The 24,695-nt window shown below is 40.2% G+C and overlaps 2 protein-coding genes across 2 annotated transcripts in view; both read left to right on the top strand.

Moving 5' to 3' along the window:
• Positions 1-24,695, top strand: part of LOC309493647 (uncharacterized protein) — a 379,124-nt gene that overhangs the window by 353,691 nt on the left and 738 nt on the right. The window lies entirely within an intron of this gene.
• LOC309493671 (adhesion G protein-coupled receptor L3-like) overlaps positions 1-24,695 on the top strand; it is a 73,419-nt gene that overhangs the window by 19,981 nt on the left and 28,743 nt on the right. The window contains exon 4 of the mRNA XM_082162861.1: positions 11,475-11,500. Coding sequence (XP_082018987.1) covers positions 11,475-11,500 — 26 coding nt within the window. The remainder of the gene's footprint in view (positions 1-11,474; positions 11,501-24,695) is intronic.

Genomic DNA, 24,695 nt, shown 5'->3' on the forward strand with positions numbered 1-24,695 from the left:
ATCAATGCCAATAATAAACGAGCGCACAACTGATGCGGGCGCGCGCGGTAAATGACATACGCGAGAGGATAACAGATCTACACGCGAAGAAACGGGAACTCGCGAGCTCATTCAAACCCTGCGCGCGCGCATGACATCATCTCTGCACGCAATACAAGCCCTCGCGTGCGCGCATGATCATTCCCCACGCGCTCGCGCTTGATCTGCTCTCGCCTGCTGCTTTTGCTCGCTCGAACACTTTTATTTTTGGCAGTCGAGGGGCGGGACTTACTGTTTTAATAACCTCAAATGTCATTGGTTACTTTTCCCCTTTTCCAGAAGTCAGTTGCGATTGGACGCCTGTCCAATGACTCGTAATTCACTTGACTTGAGACATGAGACATCACTTCATTTGTTTTATTTATTGTGTGTAATGTGATTTAATGCATTGTTAATATAGAATAGATTCTTACCAGATACTTTATTAACAGAAAGTCTTATTGCATTGTGTTGTTAAGAGATATTTAGGCTACAGACTATGATGCATTTCCATGGTTATTAGCATTGCAAATTGACCCAAATTTGTATACATTTTTACATTTTATATTTATAACACTGTGATTTGTGATATTGGCATTAAAATATCTAAAATAAATTGGAGAAAAATGGGAATGTAAAGTCATACAGGTGAAACTCGAAAAATTAGAATAAGTTCATGTGCAAAAGTTTATTTATTTCAGTAATTCAACTTACAAGGTGAAACTAATATATAGACTTGTTACATGCAAAGTGAGATATTTCAAGCCTTTATTTGTTATAATTTTGATGATTATGGCTTACAGTTTATGAAAACCTTTTCACAATATTCTAATTTTGAATTTGTTTCTATTTTTGAACTTTTGCACGATGTTCTAACTTTTCGAGTTTCACCTGTATTTGCTGTATATCACCACTACATTACCACTATACTCTCATTCACCACTATTTACGTTTACCCAACCAAAATTATATTGGTTCTGAGAACCTCAGAAATGTAAAACGTGTCCATTAAATAGTTGCAAATATAACAAGGGCTTTGGGTGAAAGATACATTACTTGTTTATCAATATTCAAGAGTTGTTGTGTAAGCTTTTGTTATCATCCTGTGTATTACTATTATGTCAATTTTGAGTGGTTTATTATATTTTCTATTAAATGTAAAAGGGATTCTGGCTTCTCAAGTTAAGATACAGTACACAGCATAAATGATTACACCCCTCTAGACCCAACAAATTCAGATTTTTTTCTTTATCTAGGGCTTTTTTTTTTTTTGAAGATATGTTATGTTCAGATGGGGTGTAATCATTTATACGGTGTACTGTACTTGCCTCATACTTTCTCTTATTAGGTTATTAGCTTACAAAAAGTTAGATGGTTAAGATCACTATATAATATTTTAATATCTAATTTGCTGGGTTTAATTTTGTTCCTCTATATTTTGTAGCAAATTCTGAAAAGGCATTTGTAAGCTAATTCATGCTGTGTACTGTATCTTAACTTTGAGAAGCCAGAACCCCTTTTGCATTTAATAGAAAACATAATTAACCACTTATATTACCTAAAAATTTATAAAAGATTTGGTCAATTTGCAATGCTAATAACCATGGAAATGCGTCATAGTCTGTAGCCTAAATATCTTTTAACGACACAATGCAATAAGACTTTCTGTTAATAAAGTATCTGGTAAGAATCTATTCTATATTAACAATGCATTAAATCACATTACACACAATAAATAAAACAAATGAAGTGATGTCTCATGTCTCAAGTCAAGTGAATTACGAGTCATTGGACAGGCGTCCAATCGCAACTGACTTCTGGAAAAGGGGAAAAGTAACCAATGACATTTGAGGTTATTAAAACAGTAAGTCCCGCCCCTCGACTGCCAAAAATAAAAGTGTTCGAGCGAGCAAAAGCAGCAGGCGAGAGCAGATCAAGCGCGAGCGCGTGGGGAATGATCATGCGCGCACGCGAGGGCTTGTATTGCGTGCAGAGATGATGTCATGCGCGCGCAGGGTTTGAATGAGCTCGCGAGTTCCCGTTTCTTCGCGTGTAGATCTGTTATCCTCTCGCGTATGTCATTTACCGCGCGCGCCCGCATCAGTTGTGCGCTCGTGTATTATTGGCATTGATTTGCCGCCATAATTATAGCTCTGAAATTCTACAGTTTGAGATCCAACAGCAATATGAAAAAATTTGAAAATACTTTGTGCAAAGAAATTCATATGCTGAATCTTGATGTCTGTGTGTTTGTTTAAACACACAGACATCAAGAATCAGCATATTAATCTCAACAATGGTGACAATAAACAAACTAGTGACGAACAGATCAACTCTGAACATCACAAAACAAGCTACTAAAGTCAGAACAAAACAATAGCAAAATTAAAGCAAACAGAAAAAAACAATGAAAATTACAGGACAATGCAAAATTTATTCATGCTGCAATGCATGATGGGAGCCATGGATGCGTTCTGATTGGTGGCTCCCATCATGCACTGCAACATTAAGCATTTGTTTGATTGTCACCATTGTTGAGATTCATATGTAGATTCTTGATGTCTGTGTGTGATTTTAAAACTTTCAGATCATTAAAATATTGCTGGAAATAACTACTGTAGTGAAAAATTAATAAAACATGTGGATAATTAGTTTATAATAATGGGTGCCATCATTGAATCAGGTCACTAGTAATTTCATCATCAAACCATAACCAGGCTGCATTTCCAAAAGCATCTTAAGCCTTACTTAATTGCAGACCAACTGCAACAAATGGTCTATACAATCAAATTAGGCTTGCAATGCTTCCAGGAAACATAGCCAAAGTCGCAGTTTCTCTTGCCACAACACATATGCTTTATAAACACAGAGCTGGAGTAGCCAGAGAAATATTAAGGTTTAAAAGTAAAGGGTCAAGAGCAGCCCAACTAAAGCAAACACTGACCACCATAATGGTGACATGAAACGAAACATTCCATAAAACATAAGTTGTGTTGATAACAGTGTTGATTTAACACTGGGGTTTTTGCTGTGTAAAAGCATAGGTAACTTAGATCGAAGTTCAAGACAATAAATTCGTAAGCACAAAACACAAGTAATACTTCTCTTTTCAAATACAAACAATATTTTATTGATTATATACTAACACATAAAACTAATATCTAACACAAACACACGCACACACACATTCATACGAGTTGCAGAAAGGAAGAGAGTGAGGAAAGAGTGAGATGATGAAATCTCAAGATTCTATATGCACATAAGACATGACCTGGAACGAACCATCAATCATTAATTAACCCTTCTATCGTTTCTTATACAGGTTATTAAATTTATATCAATACACCAGTTCAGCTTTTAGTCTGGAGGTTACTTGCTTGTCTTTTGCGTTCCTTTTGGGAATTCCTTTGGTCAGCGTCAAAGGGGGTTTCCCCTAATTCGTTCGTGGCTGGTCTCCTCATGCTTGAATAGATGGGGCAGCCAGTCACGTGGTGTGCTGGCGGGTGAATGAAAGTCTTTGAAGTTGAAAGCGTGCGTTGCAGCCGTGAATCGTGGACTGAAACTTTGCAGCAAAACTTAACTTAAAACCGAGACTTTCAATCGGAAAAGAAAGAAAAACTCAGAAAAAAAAGAAAATTGAGATGAGAGTAGTAAGACGGTTTGAATAAAGCTGTTGAACCCGTTCTTCTGATCTTAATTTGGGTTTGTTGTCTCTTCGCGGCTACATGGTTACTAGTCTGATTTAGATCTTCATCTTTTTCTGCCCAACTCTCTTGAGAGTGATAGCAGAGCGTTTCTTGAGAGTGAACACAGAGAGCGAGAGCACAGAGATAGAGAGAGAGCTTTGTTTCGGGTCTAAGATTTTAAACTCAAAAGTTTGTCCCACCTCCTGAAGAGATCAGACCAATTAGACACTGGCTTTATGTGTCTCATCGTAAATCATGCGTTATCTGGGATCTCCTTACTCTCCAAGCTCTAGCAGAGAGTACAGAGGCCACAGTTTAGACATCGTTACTATTATAAGAATACGAAACATTTTACACAGATTTCAATCAAGCCATCTTTTGGATCACGAGCATACGATCATACTGATATGAAACACGACACACTTTCATTCAAGCATCTAATAGTTATAACAATTACATGAATTATATGGGATCTAAGCATATTAGACACACACATATATTGTAGACAACAAAGAATTATGTAGTTGCACGATGTTTGATCATAAGTCCATCGAAAACTGTTCTGGAATGATTTTATTTATTGTTATGGGTAAAATCTCAGTTCTCGTGGTTTGAAGAGAAGAGAACTCTGGTTTGGTCATTCAGAGGTCTTAACGGGGGAGGGGTCAGGAATGTTGTGGGGGTCCAGCAACATCTGCTGGTATCTTGACAGAGCACTGAGTTGTGCCATCTCTCAACCAATCATTCTTTAAAAAAAAAACTCATATTGACAAATTCTTCTGTTCGTTTGGGCCATAAAAAGTTCTCATTGTAGCCTTACTGGCGCCGGGATGGGTGACTTATGGCTCTGGATTTGGTGATTTGACCCTGGTATGTGAGATCTCTGTGTGGGACCTTGGTCTCTGTCTTTCTCTTAACCAGTCAGTATTCGGCCACAAAGCTAGCATGTGCTGGGGTTAGTGCTGGGGGCTCTTTTAAATAACCAGACTGGTTGGCGCATGGACCCCATGACAAGATTGATGAGGATACGAAGTCCTGACCAAATCTGCCCTTTGTTCGGCAGGAAGTGGAAAGTTTGAATTAAAGATTAGTTTGTGTTTGGTTCATCCTCGCAGTCGCTACAGGTATATTACTGTTTTAATGGAAAATGGTATGATATTGTCAGAATTTGGCCTTTTTTTACAGCAAGGGTTAACAGTGTAGTTAAATGTAAATTAATTTAAACTTACCCTGCGGTATAAATAAACAGTGTTGATCCTTGATATTGTTTTTCTGCGATCATGACGACCGCAACATGAGGCTTCTCCCGCTTGTTTGTGATCTGTAAACCCTCGCTTCCAAATTAATCTTGTTACCCACCATATTTATTTTATAATCTTTTATCCCTCCATGGCATATTTAAGTCCTACTTGAATGCTCCTCAACGAGAGGTGGTCCTTCTGCGTCCAAAATTTATCAAAAACATCTTGGGATAAGGTTTTCACACTGACATCTGTCATTGTAAGACAGTTAGCAACTCCGTTTGTTTTTTCCCATTAAAGTCAAAGCCTGTCCAGGCAATTATTATGTCTATGAGCTGGTTAGAACAACTGTGCGCTATTCAGCATACTGTGCAGATAATTATGTGTTCATGAGCTCTTGGTATTATTTGTGTTTGTTGATTCATTGGTATTAACCATTAGTCATTATTTTTCAGCTGTTACTAACATCATCAGCCCCGATACAACAGTCACACCAGAGATGACCTCAGCTGGTAATGTACTCTGATGTTTCCTCTGTTGGATTGTGTTTTGTCTGAATGTTTGTGGATCTGTAGAATTGAACAGATGTGTGAGTGTGTTTGTGTTTCAAGGTATAAACTAGGGGGAAAATTATGTCGTCACGTCGATGTTACGTCGAACGCGAGCGACTGAAAGGGAACCTGAATTTTGTAAAATCTTATTGAATCCTGGTAAAAAATTGGTCGCAGACAGATCCAGTCTTGCCTTAAAAATCAAGGGTTCATTCAGCAACCAAAAAATGGAATGAAAATTGTCAGTCCTTTGAATATGAAAAAAAAAATCCAAATCTTGAAAAGATGCTGATAAAAAGACGACAATTTTAAAATATTCAAGCACTTAGGGTCCATTAAAAAAATAGATGTATCTATTCCAAGGTTTCCAACAGTCCTGAGTAAAAACACAACTGGAAAGCTGCACTCCTTCTCTGGAGATGAACCACTCGTTGACCCCCTTCTTCTTTGGGCAAAAATAAAATACTCCCAAAAAAAGTCAACAAAATCCGTTTGAATCTCGGCCATCAATTTCACTGGAGGATCATTACAAACCAGTCTGTGCCATAAGAGTAAAGCGACCAAATAATTTACAATAAGTGTTCTTCCCCTATAAGACAGGTTGGGTAGAATCCACTTCCATTTGTCTAGACGACCTTTCACTGTTTGTAATAAATCATCCCAATTTTTTTTTTTTGAACATTAGTCTGGGGAGTCTGCTCTGTGTTTTCTTCTGCACAAGAGGCATGATCAACGGGTATAGTTCAAATGACTCTGAACGCAATTGGATAGTCCTTCAACCAATCAGACCAATATACTGTAGTTGCTATATATGACTATAACATGAGCACACAGTGAGGGCGCTGTGAGGATACACTTTTAGCTCACTGTGAACTCAGATTGTGAACACATCACAGGAATCATGAGAGCTCATGGTGAGATCACTGAGAGATCAAATTGTTGACTGGGAGTGCCTCTCCATATTAAACTGGTTAAATGTAAATTAATTTAAGCTTAGCCTGCGGTATAAATGAACAGTGTTGATCCTAGATATTGTTTTTCTGCGATCGTGACGACCGCAACATGAGGCTTCTCCCGCTTGTTTGTGATCGGATCCCTCGCTCCCAAATTAATCTTGTTACTCACCATATCTATTTTATAATCTTTTATCCCTCCATGGCATATTTAATTCCTACTTGAATGCTCATCGACGAGAGGTGGTCCTTCTGCGTCCAAATTTTATCAAAAACATCTTGGGATAAGGTTTTCACACTGACAGCTGTCATTGTAAGACAGTTAGCTCATTGTAAGACAGTTAGCAACTCCGTTTGTTTGTCCGAGTTAGCAACCGTAACCAAGGGGGGCGGAGCTTACCTGTCATCTCCTCACATGGTCACATGGTTGATTTTCCAATATTGTAAATTGTTGAAAAATGTGTTGGATCAATATTTCACAAATTGAATCTTTCTTTCATTTTGACTCCTACTTATCTGTTAATAAGTGATAAGTGACAGGCAGCGAGCATATGACAGATTGCGTGCAGAGTATTGCTGCGCTACATTACTGCTGTTCTTGACAACGCACCAAAAGTGGGGATTTAGTACGTACTCACATGAAGAACAACACTGTAAAAATGAATACGCTATATCTAATCAATAAAATTGTGACAACAGATTACAAGCAATATTATTAATTAAATTTAACCAATTAGAATTTAGTAATAATTAATCAAATTAATTCCTTAACCCTCTGGGGTCTGAGGTGTTTTCCGGGCCCTGGAGGTGTTCTGACATGCTCTGACATTTGTGCTTATTTCTGTTACTTGTGACATTTTCATGGCTAAAGTCTAATTACACTGTATTTAGCACAAACTCTGCTACAATAATATATCAACAGCATGTATGTAAAAGTTTGTAGTTTTGAGATAATGACATTTATGCGTGGTTTGTGAAAATACAAAAAAAAAATTCTCACTGAAATAAGGTCATGAAACCCATACTGATTATTTCTTCACAAGCCTTTGAAAATTGTATCACGTAGCCTAGAATATTTGCTCCAAAACTATGTGAAAATCACCCTGACTGCTCATTCAGAGAAGACAATATATTGATTTAACATTTCTAAGACGTGTTTTGTGTGAGAAAGCTTTATGCGAAAGGGGAGTAATCACCTCATTAATATGTAAGCTTTTCACAAAGACAAAGACACTCCCTAATGGCCCTATTAGGAGCTATCAGGCCATGCCATTCTGACCAACCTTGCACAAAGAATGAGGAGATTTAAAAAAGAATGTCTTTTTGATTGTTTGGATTTATTTACAACACAACATAATCTAAATATACACAACAAATGACAAAAAAGCACACTATTGAAAACAATCATCCAAAGACAGAGACCTTTGTGCCATTCCTAAAAACATTGTACATACCTTTCATTTCCAAGGTGTTTGATTTTCACTTTACCATGTTCATGTTCCAGAGACTCATGTGAATGTTGAAGTCAGCAGGACTCAGTGGCATCTGGTCCCTGAAAGAAAAAAAAAGTGAACATACTGATATCAAGAGAAACTATAGGGAATATAGTTCTAAAATGTATTGGGAATAAATTTGAGATTTTTCTGGTTAAAATTGCTTTTTAAAATTCACAGAATACACACACACACAAATGTTTCCAACAATATATAATATAATGAACACCAGGTTTGTTGTGCCTTGTAAGCATAGGCTATAGCAGCATATAAATCTTCCAAAAGATTTCAGTAACAACTACGCTAGAGAAAAATATATTGATTATCATATGTTACTTCAAATGTTTTCATTCGTTATGATGATATGAAATGAGATAATTGTAAAAACATGAAGCCTTTGTTTGGTGCGTTTTGCTTTTCAAACGCGATCGTTTCAAACGCGATTGCGATACATTCAAAACCAGAGCTCACTCCAAAATATTAAACATTATGGTTACCATATTATACATATCTACGTTTGAGTAGATATCCACAAACACAGTAACAGTAAACACAGGTCTAAATATTATAATATTCACCATATATCTAGCAACAGTTCAACTGCAATGTGAAATTTATGCAACAATAACAAACTAATATGTTAGAATTTCTTACCTTACATCTTTCTTGTCTTCAAATCGCGTTCTTCTTCTTCTGAGGTAAATCCGATGTAATCCGTCTTTCAAACTCGACGAAAAGCAGAGAATTTGGTGAAGTTTGGTGCTGCTTTGTTTTTGAGGTAACGAGCGCGTTCGTGTGAGGCGTGGACGATTTGCATGTCAATCTCTTTTGTGCGTGTGGGCGTGGTCAAATTAAAAATAATTAGCAAGCTCGTGAGAAGCTGGACATCTTGTTGGTTTTATACAAATTACTTAAACAGAGAATATTTGTTTTCAGTTTGAATCCGATCATTTAAAAGTACACACTTAAATGTTTATAAAGGTATATGGCTCATAAATGTGTGACAAGTATTCGCTGAGTTTTGTTTCAGTTTATAGACGTGCTCAAAAAAAAAAAAGTTCACCGCGACGAAGAGGCAGAAAGCACACCCTGTTTATTTTCTTTATTTTACAAAAGCACAATGTTTTGATTTGATTGTAAGTGGACACATACAAAAGTAGAAATATCACAGATTCTTTTTTCATATTTCTTTTTTCTGTATGACTATAAATGACGGAGAAATTTAAGTTTACGTGAAGAAACGTGAAGAAAATCCAGCAAAACGCGCCGGCGCGTTTGTCGACCTCAGAGGGTTAAAAGTCAACCATTTAAAATGAGTAAAATTTAAAAAAAAAAAAAATTTTTTAACAAAAATATGTGAATAACAGACAGATGTCAAAGATGAATTAAGAACTCTTTATTTTTTATAGCCAACATTGAAGACACCTGATGTTAACAAGCAGAATCACTGAAGGAGAAAACTGTAATTTTAAGTCACCATTATGGTGATCAGTGTTTGCTTTAGTTGGGCTTTTGACCCTTAAATCACTAACTTTAGATTTTTTTTGGCTGCTGTACCTGAGTTATAACAGCCAGATGAACAAAGAGAAAAGGTGATCTGATGGTGTTGGTTGTGTTTTAACATAATCATTATTTCACAATCATTTGACCTGATTCACTGAACTCATATAGAGCCCAATTTCTGAGTTAGGTTTACTTTATTAATTATAGCAGCATTTAAATACAACAACTCGCACAAGGTGTTTTTGCATCAAAGAAAGTTTGAGTCTTAAATCTCTCTCTCTGCACTGTAAAAATGAATACGCTATCTAATCAATAAAATTGATATTAATGTTGATAACGAGCAAGAATGCAATTGTTCCCAAATATCCACACAATGGCAAACTGTAGAAGCTTTCACGATTAATACCGTTCCAAATTATCCTACATCCTATCCAGGACATATGGATAATCCCGCGGTAACTAAAGAGCCTATCCTTTAGTCGTACTTTTAAGAGTTAGGCGATCAGTCTCTACAAATTCGTATCCTATTATAAAGATAATAAATTATAAAGATAATAGATTTCCCCTTTGTAGTATAAGTCTACCTTTTTAGGTACTCTTCAACCTTGTTCGCTATACAACAATATCCTGTCGTAAGCTGCCTCTTTGGCTAGGCTTTTTAATCAATCAAATCTCACAGTCATTATTCTTATATCAGAAATAATGCTCACCCTATTGTAGTTTTTCCTCCAGCTAGGACCTTCCTGATCCAGGTGGAAGAAGGTGACACGTACTCAAAAATCCAAGTTCCAGTCAGATGATTGTAATAAATGTTTAACAATATTTATTAAAATAATCAAAATGAAAAGAATACTTGTTACAGATTATAATAGGAGTACTGAACTAACAGAGTAATATTAGCTAGGCTTAAAGCTTCTTGCATCCGAAAACTTCTGGCGTTCCGGACTGGAGATTGCAAGGAAGAGCAAGTGAGTCCTGTCCAGGTCTCTTCTTTATAGTCCGATTTGAGAAAGAATCATATTTACTGTTAAGGCACATGACTGCTTATTTCAAATATCACAATCTACAACTGCTGATCCCAGCAAGTGTCTGACATACTATTCCTGTACAAGCCTGACTGTCCAGTCAGTGACTTGCTCTCCGAAGATACAATAGTTCCTTTGTATTTGTGGACAAAGACCCTTTTCACTGCTCTCTCATGTGACTTGAGAGAAACAGCGATGGACAGAAAACTCTTTATTCAAAACAATATTTTTAGACAGTCATATGTTTTAGTAAACCAGAAAGCTCGTCAGTGACATCCTTAGTTACAGGCTTCCTATTGTGACCCTTTCTTCGTTGACGTCGAGTTTGAGGTGTGGGTGAAGCGAATGAAATGCCGCTCTCAGGTGGAGCCTCGTGACTCCGCAGAACAAAACGTGACATTGATTATCATACAACAGGTCAACAAACAAAACGTGTATTTTAAACACAGTACTGTCAGTACTTACTCTATTTTGCAACAAAATAATAGTTCCAACGAAAGAGAAAAGCAGAACTACAGCACACACCGGTGTTTCGTAAACAATTCTGCTGCTTTGAAAAGAATTGTGAGTCAATCATTCAATGATTCATTTATAAATACAGCTAGTTGCTTTGTTACTGAATGTAAGAATGACTCAATGACTCGCTCATTGAGAAGACAGTGACTTACTGGTTTTAGTGTAATATATTTTAAAGTATCACGTTTTTCCGGCATTCCATATTGCTCTATTGAACATTTTTCATTGAAAACATTTATTTTATTTCATAAAGTTATTCATAAAGTAAAAAAAAAAGCACTGGGAAAAAAATTAGGGGGCAAATATTGTCCCTAAATGGAACAGGTATGACTGAAGTCTAAGTGGAACAGAGGGGGTACGCAGGAGGAGGTACGCACCACTGAAATCTTGCTGAATCCACAATCTTGCTGAAATTGCTGCTTAATAAAATAGTTATTTTTCAAAGTTTTGCAGTTTATTATATTATTGTCTTCATGCTGTCATTGCAGGTGTAGCGCTGCTGGAAGGATGCAACGTAAGTTAGTAGAGACTAACATGTGCAATAACATGTGCATTTTAGATATGTGTGTAATCTGAAATATGAATGTGCTTTTCTAATAATTGCTGATGGTTTATGGGGGCATTCAGTCCATATAAGCTGTGAATACACTGCATACAAAAGCCAATTGAAAGAATGAGTTTGTGGACTCTGTCTTCTCAATTTTGATTTCAGAGTCAGACTGAAAAGCTTCAAAATCTTCTAGAGCAGATCGAGGACATTAACCCTCTGGAGTCTGAGCGTTTTTTTGGGCCCTGGGGGTGTTCTGACATGCCCTGACATTTGTGCTTTTTTCAGTTGCTTATAAACATATTAATGGCAAAGGTGTAAATTCACTCTATATAGCACAAACAGGACTACAATAATATGTGAGCCACATGTATGTACATGTTTTCATTTTTGAGAGAATAATGTTTATGCGTGGTTATCGAAAAAACTAAAAATTAAAATTTTTGAAATAAGACCACAAAACACATACTAAATATGTGGCAATAAGACTTTTGACTTATGGATGTCGTCGCCTATAGTTTTTTCTTCAAAATTATGTGAAAATAGTCTTGCTTTATCGTTCACATAAAACCATACATTGATTTAAATTGATGTAAAACAGGTTTTGCTTGGAAAGCCAATATGCGAGGGGGCGTGAACGAGGAGTGGTTTACACCTTAGAATACACCCACTCTGCATAATGATGAGCCATTCACTCAGGTGTGACACTGACTGAGCCACAATGAAAGGACAAAAGATATATTTAGAAGAAGACTTATATTGACCATTTAAGATTTTGCTTACATCTATCTTGTAAATATGTTTTGCTATTTTATTAAAATGGTTACAATTACAACAATAATTACAATTTCAACAATATTTCAAGTGTACTCTTTCTTTGTAAAAAAAAATGATTATAGGCCCTACATTTTATCTATGTATTCATTAGTTTGAATATAACCAACATTGGAACAGCTAACATCTTAGTTGATGACTTTATTTTTGACAAAAATCGTATTTTATATATAGAAATGGCTAAACAAAAGCTTATTTGATGTGGCAGTATATTCTACAGTAAAAACTGTACCCAAATCTACTAAACAAAATGTTGTCTTTCATATTTCGTCTGACTGTAACGTTGTTTTCATGAAATATTAGGGCATATTGTTAATTTGCAGTTTAATACGTTGTTTATACAAATAGCCTACATTTTATTTCAACATTCAGTCGATGTTTACTTATCTCAGTATAGCAATACAGTTTGCTAAAACATCATCATTCATTCACACACGCGATTTAAATTTAAACTGTCTTTGCCAGCTGTGGTAAACAGCGCGCATTCATGCCGTTTATTCATTCATAAACAGAAACCCACGTGAAGAAATTCACGTGAGAAGGAAAAAACTTACTTGTATTCCTCAGCTCGCTCCTCGATATACCCGCACTTCTGAGGGACATTTTCGATTAGTATTATTCCTCACAGCGCTGCAAGACGGTGTAAACAATGATCTAAATAAACGTGTGTGTTTTCTCGAGCTGATGGGGGCGTTCACAGGATTGCCTCAGCCATTTGCGTTTGAATAGCGCGCGCTCTCCGTGGGCGGGGCCGATTATAACGTAATGAGATGAGATGAGCTCGACTGGAATCGCTCTCTTTTAATACAGATTTCACAAGATGAGAATAATTGTTTTTTTATATAAATGACTTCATTTAAAAGAAGAGAATTCAAGCTTCATGCCTGTCTGTCTGTATGTCTGTTTGACTGAGTATTCGCTGAGTTATTGTTAATTTTCGGACGCGTTTCAGAATGGACTTCACTGGCAGAGAGAAGGCAGAACTCGCTTCGTGTTTATTTTTCTTTATTTGGCAAAAAGCACAACACTTTGTTTTTATTGTGAGTATACACAAAAATAATACACATTTAACAGAATCGATTGATGTATGAAACTCCTATGGAAAATCAAAGTCAACAGAGTATTTATGAGTTTCTTTTACACTAATAAAAAAAAAGAGAGCTGGTATCGCCGGCGATACCGTAGACCTCAGGGGGTTAAAGATCAAGAGCTTTCTTTGACTGTAAGTCTTCAAGAGAATTATTTTTAAATAATCAAATCAAATGTAATCGTCAGTTACATGATTGACATCACAGGTCTGATTAATTGGCTTTCTTAATATTTACATTTACAGTATTTTTTTTTTTTTTCTTCTGATCAATAAATTAGACTGTGACCGATGTTTTGAATATGGTCTTCAACACTTCAGGAGAGATTTCAGAGTCTTTATCATCAGTCAGCCAAGCTGTACTAGCCTCCAACGGAAACCATGTGTTAAAAACCAACGGGAAACTCATCTCTACATTGGTGAAGCCGACAGACACAAATGGCAGTGTCAGTTTTACTCTTGATGCTGTTGGTGAGTGGAGAAACTGTTATTATTGATGATGAAACTGAGCTTATATATGATATCAGGGAGTTTATATAGTCTAGTGCAGGGGTTCTCAACTCTGGACCACAAGATCCAGGCCTTGTCCACACGGACACGGGACTTTTTTTACACGGTTTGGCCGTTCGTTCACGCGGAAAGGCAGTATCAGGTCACAATTTCTTTTAAACCGAGCATGTGTGGACGGGATTTTTTTTTTTAAACGCAGGAGGAAAATCTCTTTAAAAAAATACCCGTGTCCGTGTGGACTAGGCCCCACTTTCCTGGAGTTTAGCTCCAACCCTAATCAAACACACCTGAACAAGCTAATCAATGTCTTCATGATTACTACAATGTTACAGGCACACAGCAAAATCCCCAGTGTTAAATCAACACTGCTCAGAGTACATATTGTCCCAATCTAAAGAGTGTTAAAAGTTAATTTACTTAATTTAACTCTGGGGATTTTGCTGTGAACAAAGTTAACGTCTCGGGTTATGACTATAACCCTTGTTCCCTGAGAAGGGAACGAGACACTGCGTCGTTGAAAACGACTCTTTGGGGACGCTCCCTTAGCGTGCGCCTCTGAAGTATGAATGAAACTAATCCAATCCTGATTGGTGTTGCGTCATGACGTAACATGTGACGGCATAACCGGATGCATAAAAGTGACGCTGGCACACACACACATTAGCCTCGCGATGAAGCAAGCCGCTCTCAGGCACTGAGGGGCGTGGCAGGACGACGCAGTGTCTCGTTCCCTTCTCAGGGAACAAGGGTTATAGTCATAACCCGAGACGTTCCCTTTCGAGGGAACTCGCACTGCGTCGTTGAAAACGACTCTTTGGGGAACGAATGCCCACTAGGCCACGCACCGAAAAATGCCTGCCCTGGAGTGAAACTGAACTCAGGCACCCAGCTAGGACGAGAGCACATTTGCACCAGGCGTACTAGGGAGGTGCAGACTATAAAATCTGACAAAAGTGTGCGGGGTAGCCCAACCGGCCGCCTCACAGATCTCCTGGAGGGGCACTCCCGAGAGGAGGGCCCTAGAAGACGCCATGCTTCTAGTAGAATGGGCCCTTACGGCCAAAGGTGAGGGCAAATTGCGCACCTTGTAGGCCGAGGCAATAGCCTGAACAATCCAATTACTAATAGTTTGTTTGGATGCCGGGAGCCCCTTTTTAGGTGACCCAAAACACACTAACAGTTGGTCCGACCTCCTCCAAGAAGAGGACCTCTCGAGGTAAATGCTCAGAGCTCTGACAGGGCAGAGCAGATGGAGCCTCTCTTCTTCCGCCAACACATGAGGTGGAGGATAAAATACCTGCAGGACCGTAGACCGTGCCGTGTTAGAAGGCACCTTAGGCACATAGCCAGGTCTCGGGTGCAGAATGGCCTTAACTCCCCCAGGGGCAAACTCCAAACAAGCTGGTGTTACTGCCAGAGCTTGAAGATCTCCCACCCTCTTTAGAGAGGTAATAGCTAAGAGAAAAGCCATCTTGAACGTCAGGTCCTTGGACGAAGCCGACTGAAGGGGTTCGAAGGGGGCCAGGGATAACCCTTCGAGAACCACCGCCAGGTCCCAGGCAGGAACCCTGGACCTGGTTGTCGGTCTCATCCTCCATGCACCACGGAGAAAACGAATGACCAGCTGGTGCCTCCCCAGAGGCCCATCACTCAATGGTGCATGGAACGCCGCAATGGCAGCCACGTACACCTTAAGTGTGGAAGGGGAGAGACCTGCAGAGAAACGATCTTGAAGAAACTCCAGAACTGAAGCCACCGGGCAGTTAACTGGATCTAACTCATGCTCTCTACACCAAGTGGAAAAAACATTCCACTTGAGGCCATATAATCTCCTAGTAGATGGAGCCCTGGAGCTAAGTATAGTCTCAACCACCCCGGCTGATAGACCAGCATCTAGGTACTGAACCCCCTCAGTGGCCAGACCCACAGTTTCCACAGCTCTGGACGAGGGTGGAAAATTGTGCCCTCCGCCTGAGACAACAGATACCTCCTCTGAGGAATCTGCCACGGCGGAGCTATCAGGAGTGAAATTATGTCGGAAAACCATACTCGGGCCGGCCACAACGGGGCTACCAGAAGAAGACTGATGCCCTCCTGACGGACCCTTTCCAGGACTCCCGGGAGCAGAGCGATCGGGGGAAAAGCATACAGGCGTAGCCTCGGCCAGGCCTGTACCATAGCATCCAACCCCAGTGGGGCTGGATGCGTAAGGGAAAACCAAAGTGGACAATGAGACGTCTCTCGAGACGCAAACAGATCCACTTCCATCGGTCCAAACCTCTCCCATATCAACTTCACCACCTCTGGGTGAAGTCTCCATTCCCCGGGCCTCAGCCCCTGCCTCGACAGGATGTCTGCTCCCTGATTCTGAACCCCCGGAACGTACATTGCCCTGATAGACAATAGTTTCTCTTGGGACCAAAGGATAATCTGTTGCGCCAATCTGGATAGAGGGTGCGACCTGAGTCCCCCTTGTCGGTTCAGATAAGCTACCACTGATGTATTGTCCGATCGTATCAGGACATGGTAACCCTTGATGTCTGGGAGGAAGCTCCTCAGAGCTCTGAACACAGCCAACATCTCCAGGCAATTTATATGCCAAGAATGATGATGGTCCTGCCACAGACCCCTGGCAAAGCGGCCGTCCATGACCGCGCCCCAGCCAGTGAGGGAGGCATCTGTCGAAACGGTTTTCCGGCGACAAGACACTCCTAACACTGGCCCTTGGGACAGGAACCAAGGTTTCTTCCAAATTACCAGAGAACGAAGGCATCTGCGCGTTACTCTGATCATGCGGAATGGATTCCCCTTGGGGGAAAATCCCTTGGCTTTCAGCCACCACTGAAGGGGCCTCGTGTGTAGAAGGCCCAAAGGTATAATGTTGGATGCCGCTGCCATGAGGCCCAGCAATCTTTGAAATTGCTTTACAGTAATGGCCTGGCCTAGCCTTATCCTGGACACCATTGCCAGAATGGACTCGATACGCGCAGGAGACATCTGTGCCCGCATCGTAACCGAATTCCACACCACGCCCAGAAACGTTGTGCTCTGGGATGGTTCCAACACACTTTTCTTCGTGTTGAGCCTCAACCCCAAGCTCTGAATGTGGCCAAGGACATATCTCGATGCCGAACCGCCATTTCTCGAGACTGGGCCGAAATGAGCCAGTCGTCGATATAATTGAGTATGCGGATGCCCTGAAGTCTCAATGGAGCTAGTGCTGCATCCATGCATTTGGTGAACGTGCGGGGAGAGAGTGCTAGGCCGAACGGAAGAACCCGATATTGGTAAGCTTCGCCCCCGAAAGCGAACCTCAGGAACCTCCTGTGACATGGAAGGATGGAGACATGAAAATACGCGTCTTTTAGATCTATCGTGACAAACCAGTCCTCGGATCTGATTTGATTCACGATGATGGGAATAGTAAGCATTTTGAACCTGAACCTCCTCAGAGAATGGTTCAAATGTCTTAGATCTAAAATTGGCCTTAGTCCTCCATCCTTTTTTGGAACTATAAAGTACCGGCTGTAAAACCCGGACTCCCTGTCTGAAGGAGGAACACGTTCTATGGGCTCCTTTAACAGCAGATATTGCACTTCTTGTTCCATCACCTGAGCCTGCTCCGGAACCACTGTAGTCTGCACCACCCCAGAGAATTTGGGGGGGGGGGCGGTGCCCGAACTGCAGTCTGTATCCTAATTTTATTATACGCAGGACCCATGCAGATATGTTGGGAAGATGACACCATGCCTCTACGAAATCTACTAAGGGAACCAGCCTCTCGAGGCTGGCCTCGGGTGTTATCCGAGCACTGTTCTCGACCTCCTGAAGCGAAAGATCGGCAGGATTTAGTCGATACGGTCCTTGTGACCTCAATTGATGCTCGTTTTCTATTTTTTGACACGAACGACACGGTGTGCGTTCGCTGGAAATTGATGCGGCCCGAAGCGTCAGAGACGGCGGGAAACTCACATCGATTTCCCGAGGGCTCCGCTGCGAGAACAACCTTGGTTGCTCTGCAGCGGGGGGGGAAGCCCTCAGAGGTCCTACTTTCCCAGCTAGGACCTCTTTCCCGAAGCCCTCCTAGCCTGAAGGACGTCTCTCAAATCGCCCTTCTGGCCGGAGGACTTCAGCTGAGAATGCTTCCTCTGTTGCGAAGGAGGGGCTCTAGAGGCAACGCTCTCTTTTTGTTCCTGGCGATATGAGGAGCTGGATGACGGCTGGGGCTGCTCTCTTTGCCCCACCCTACTCGACTTAGGCTTAGATCGACGGGGGAGGAACTGCTGAAACACCGCAGATTGTTTCTTCGTCTCCTGAAACCTGTCGACAACAGCCGCAACTGCGTTGCCGAACAGGCCAGAAGACGAGAGCGGCGCATCAAGGAGAAACGATTTATCTTTCTCCTTGATACCTGATAAATTCAGCCACAGATGTCTCTCCGTGGCTACCATAGCTGCCATAGAACGGCCGATAGCGCGGGCCGTCTCTTTAGTAGCACGGAGAGACAAATCTGTGGCTTTACGAAGTTAAGCGATATCTTCGGGTGTTGGTCCCTCCCCCTCATCCAAGTCTTTCAGGAGGTCGGCCTGGTATGCCTGCAAAATAGCCATCGAATGCAGGCATGAACCAGCGCGACCTGCCGCCATATAAGCCCTTCCAACCAATGCAGAAGTATCTCTGCATGGTTTACTGGGCAGCGCCGGGGTTTTAAGGGAAGATGCCACTTCAGGAGAGATATATCCAGCGAGTGCCTCCTCCACTTTTGGCATCTTCCCATAACCCATATCTCTTGCCCCTAAGACATTACTATAATCAACCACTGCTGGATTATAGACACGGGACGAATGGGGTTTTTCCCACGATCTCGAAATTTCTTTGTGGAGATCGGGAAAAAATGGTAAACCCCGGCGCTGAGGCTGTGATCTGTGCTGCAGGAAACACTCATCTAATTTACTTTTTATTTGCGTTCCCTGCTCATCTTGTGGCCAGCTAATATTGAGTCTGGCCACAGCACGAGTCACAACCTCAATCAGCTCCTCATACGCATGACCATGAACCGGCGAGCTTAGTTCACGGTCATCCGCCTCGATGCTGAGCACATCCACTTCCTCAGAAGCAGAGAGCTCCAGCATCGGGCCCTGATCATGGGCAGAAGAAGCCGCAACGCGGGCTTCTGCACCACAAACAGGGACCTCAGGATCATCAGATGAAGAATGAGAAAGTGCCGCTTCAGAGAGCGCTTGCTGAAGAGCGAAAGCTAATGTGTATGTGTGCCAGCGTCACTTTTATGCATCCGGTTATGCCGTCACATGTTACGTCATGACGCAACACCAATCAGGATTGGAACCAGGAAGACTAGCTGACTGCATAGACTTTCAGCTAATGGGATCCTAAATAATAAACAAATAATAAACAAATTAGTTTCATTCATACTTCAGAGGCGCACGCTAAGGGAGCGTCCCCAAAGAGTCGTTTTCAACGACGCAGTGCGAGTTCCCTCGAAAGGGAACTGATTAGTTCAAACTAGTAATTAGATGAAATAGTTATTTTATTTTAGTCTTTTGTTATTATTATTTTAGTTATTGTTTTGTTTTTTGCACATTTGTGCAGATTGAATCAACTTTAATAAAAACAAAAAACAAAACATAACTGCTTATTTTCTAAATCAGAGGTTGAAGTCTTCATGGTTGGACCCAATGTCACCTTAGATAAAATCCCTCGACTTGACACAACAAATTCTTCTGTGGACATCGATCTCATTGGGATCGCCAAGAACAACAATGAAACAAGTATGTGAGATGTGTTTTAATACAACATTTTTAATAAAACATTTTTAGAAGATGTATCACTAAACCACGTTTAACTAAAGGTTTTAATGTGTTGAATACAAGTTCCTTCTGTTTCTGTCACACAGGATCAGCTGCTGTGGCTTTCATGAGTTATAACACAATGGAGAATCTACTGAAGCCAGACTTCTTCAACGCATCAAATGGCACGATTAACACCATGATGTCCACTGTGATCTCAGCTACTCTTCCCAAAACCACCAACACTAATCTCACCAAAACAGTCAACTTCACCCTCAAACACATCAGAGTGAGAGACTGAAATGTGTTTTTGTCAAACCTGAGAACTGATGAACATCTGAAAACATCTAATATTCAGTGTTATACTATTTTCTGCATGTTCTTTCTTCTTTTTGCAGGAGTTTGAGCCCGGCAGTCCTCTGTCCTGTGTGTACTGGAACATCAGCGAGTGGATTGTAGATGGCTGTTCTGTTTTAAAGACCAACAGCAGCTACACTGTGTGTTCCTGTGATCACCTGTCCACATTCGCTCTCATCATGCAAACCAGCCGCCCATCAGAGGTACGAGAACATTTATAGTGAGCATTGAAGAACAGCACAGATTTGGCACTCATGTACTCTGACATGTTTCCTCAGAGCGACTCAAAGCTGGACATGTTGAATTTGGTGTGTGTGATCGTGGGGCTGGTGTTCTTCAGTTTGGCCCTGTTGACCTTTGCCCTTTGTCAGTGGAGTCCTGGAGTGAATAATGTGGCTCGAATCAACCTCTGCGTGAGTCTTCTGTTGGCTCACCTTCTGTTCCTGCTCACACAACAGTTCCTGAGACTCATACGCCGTCATCAGGTGAGAATGATGAAGGAGCCCTACAGCTCAGCACAGTCTCACTGAGAATCATCATAACCGTCTCTCATGATCTCCAGGTGTTGTGTGCCGTGATATCAGGTGTGCTGCACTTCCTCTTTTTCTCCGGCTTTGTGTGGATGTTCATTGAAGCTGTGCTGCTCTTCATCTGTGTGAAGAACCTATCACAGATCAGCTCCAAAAGGAGGGGGGTGCTTAGCAGTGGATTCCTGTGTGTGATTGGATATACGGTTGCTCTGGTTGTGGTGGCCGTGTCTGCTGGGGTGAATCCTAAAGGCTACGGAAGTGAAAAGTGAGTTTAGTTTGAGAGACTCAGAGATCAACACCTTCATCCTTCATGTTTGTTCATTTAATTATTTTTCTTCCTCTAAACAGGTGCTGGATTAAAATGGATAAAGGCTTTAACTGGAGTTTTCAGGGACCTGTTTGCGTCATACTAGCAGTAAGCACATTTCTCATCATGACTTTGTATTAAAAGGAAAAGTGATTAAAGATTAATTCCTGTTGTTTCCCTTACTGTGCAGTTAAACATGATTCTCTTCATCTACATCATCATCAGTCTGACCTCCACCTTGAAAAATCTGAACGCTGAAGTTTCACATATGAAACGAACCAAGTAACAAACAATATGATTTGAACACTCCATGAAATGTGTATATATATTGTTATATGCTGCATATTTCTAGACACATTTAACCTTATTTTGATTATTCTCAGGTTAGGTAAAGTCAAATGTGTCCTAAATCATAAGCATCTGAATTTTCATACTCACAATCCATAGGTCAGAAGACTTCTTCATGGTCTGTTCAGCTCACTTTTGTAGAAATCAAAGAGTTTTGGCAGGCGAGAGTAGCAAAAGAGTTTCTTATCTTAGTTTCAATTAAATATATAGTTTTATTATCTACAGGTTAATTAGTTTACATAATATTGTTTGTGTTTTTTTTTTTTTTTTTTTGTAATACTAAATACAGTATATCTATTATTATTATATATTATATTAAATTTAATTATGTTCTACTGTAGCACTTTGAGATTTGGTGTCAAATGTAAAGTGCTTTACAAATAAAATGTATTATTATTATTATTATTATTACATATAAAGTACTAATATAAAAAACAAGACAAAACAACATCAAGAGTAAACCGTTTACAAGCGTTGTAACACCGGAGAGGCCATTAAGAATCAGCGTCTGCCTTCATCTTCTCCTTTCAGCCTTTTATAGACCATCTGATTTCTTGAGGTCGTCATCTTTGGAAATCCCCTCATAAATGATCAGTCTCTTACAGACAATTTATCCAATCCTAAGTCTTGAGGTGTCATGAGTTCTGGGAATTCATTTCAGACCTGTCTTTGTAAAGCCTTTCGCCTCTTAGTCTTCCTTCTTCAGACTTTTCTTCTTTGTTGCATTCTGCGCTTCGTCCGCAACACATCTGACGGTAATGCTTGCATTTATCTTCTTTCTTTAGCAAAGCTCTTTCTTATACATGTTTTGTTCCTCTCTGTGCTTTTTACTTAATGCTTAAAACATTAAGTGTGGTATGTTTTTCTTTATAAATCACTTTCTTAAAAAATATATTTTACAATAACAATTGCAGAGTTTTTCTTCATAAACCACTTTCTTAATAAACAAGTTTCAAGTGTGGTTGATTACAATACAGAAGTGTTCTACAGACAAAAGGCATACTTATAACAGGACAATTGCAGATTTTCCACAACAATATAATCAATAAATATATATTAACTCTCCATCTTTCTCTGCAGGAATATGATATTTAAAACACTGGCTCAGTTTGTGATTCTTGGTTGCTCCTGGATTCTGGGTTTCTGAAAGGAGCTGGAGATCCCCTTCCTGATCTTGAACTCCCAGCAGGGAACCTTCATGTTCCTGGTCTATTGTGTCCTCGATGATCAGGTCAGACATCAGTACAGTCTATCAGAAAATCATCTCTCACCTACTTTATATTAAAGGGTTAGTTCCCAAAAATGAAAATTATCCCATGATTTACTCACCCTCAGGTCATCCTAGGTGTCTATGACATTATTCTTTCAGACGAATACAATCAGAGATATATTTAAAAATGTCCTGGCTCTTCCTAGCTTTATAATGGCAGTGAATGGCCGTATCTGTTGATAATCCATCCATGATAAAAGTGATCCACACTGCTCTGGGGGGTTAACTGTACGTACACACCGCCGCCGTCTTGAGCTGCAAAGAAGCTCTGGCCACCCTGTCAGGGATGCTTGTCAAAAAGTACGGGGAAGCTTGTTGACGCTTTGGCCGCTCTGACGTAGCAGAAATCTATGTTCGATCATGGGAGAAGAGAAGTGTCACACCATGAAATGTAAACCGAAAAAACAATTGACGCGCTCGTGTTGTTTGAAGACGGTGAAGGTGAGTGCGCGGCCGGGGCTCTCTCTCTCTCTCTGCTCGTTCTTATATATGCCCTGTCAAGCGCGCCCTGTTAAACTGACAGGACTTAAAAACACAGGCAAACTTTCACTCTATGATGGTTAAACTGTGCAATTAATCCGCGAATCACATGTGTCAAGGGCCGGGGAGCAGCTGGCCCGTACGGTTAATGAATCACGGATCAACTACAATAGCCTACCTATTCTTGACATCGCAAACAACGTCATATCATAAATGATAGGAAACCCAGCAACGGCGATGATCAGCTTCTCCATTTTCTTGGAACTAATGTTTTTGTAGGAACGAAAGTTTACATCGTATGTTTCTCCGGAATGGATGTTTCTCGGTATGTTTCTTGCGAAGGATCTCTATATTCTGATTGGTTGCTGGCGTTTTGCCGCTGCTTGCCGCTGAACCGCGTCATAGCTCATTACCATAAAGTGTGTGTGAGAAAAATATATCGACTAAAACAACTAGCTTCCGGCAGACGGCCGTACGCAAGTCGACTTGCACCAAAAGAGTAACCAGTGACGCATGTATGATGTAGATGTAGGAGTGGCGTAAGCTTTGACGCCTCTCGCGGTTCAAACAAACAGGGCTGGGCAACAAACTCAAGCTCCTCTCAAATTTTCTCTCAAAAAAAATTCTTTTTAAACTAATTTGTGACTGGTGTTTTGTTTTGCTCGATTTCCGTGTTCGTCATTACGTTGTGCGTCAGGTCAAGGGTCAGTCTTTCACCGAAACGGCCATTCACTGCCATTATAAAGCTTGGAAGAGCCAGGACGTTTTTTAATATAACTCTGATTGTATTCGTCTGAAAGAAGAATGTCATATACACCTAGGATGACTTAAGGGTGAGTAAATCATGGGCTAATTTTCATTTTGGGGTGAACTAACCCTTTAACCCTTTAGAACCGGCTGTGTCATCGCCGACACACACCAGCAAGCTGTATTCATTTGACCGTAACTCTTCAACCGTTTGCACTATCAAAACTATTCAAATTGTCCCTGACAGTAGATAACATACGCTTTTTGGCAATATACGGCTTATTACGTAAGTTCATGCTTTCAGTCTGCAAATGACAGCAGCGCGGGAAGGAGGATTTGAACATAGAGATACGAAGCGCGGCAGGTTAGAGTGTTTTGGATTGCATAAAATAATAAAATAAATGAACAAATACATGGCGAAAGAAGTGTTAGACAGCAGAAGAGGGGATTGGGATGATTTTTAATGAAACTTGGGAAGCGGATGGCCGTTACTCTTTCATGTATCTAAGCATGTAGTGCGTGTATGTGTATGAATGCGTGCATTTGTATGTGTGCTTGTATGAAAAATGTGTCCTAAATGAAAACTGTGCCACCCAATGTCACAAAAAAGATTTGTATATATGTATTATAGTTCATTTTTCAACTTTAAAGTGTTAGTTTCTTTTTTCTAAATAAAAATCAGTAAATTTATTCTCTGTTTTTTTTTTTTTTTTTTTTTTGCCTATTTAAATTCTATTTACAAACTCACCACACACAATAATGGTCAATAACTTTAATTTGTTAAAAGCTAATCTTTTTTTGAAAAAGATGACACCTTGCACATTAAGATAGCACATTGTTTTAGAATTGTACAGTCAAAAAAATCCAAATATGTGAAAAACACCT

The sequence above is a fragment of the Leuciscus leuciscus genome, assembly GCF_965113295.1.
Source record: "Leuciscus leuciscus genome assembly, chromosome: 3".
Taxonomy (NCBI): domain Eukaryota; kingdom Metazoa; phylum Chordata; class Actinopteri; order Cypriniformes; family Leuciscidae; genus Leuciscus; species Leuciscus leuciscus.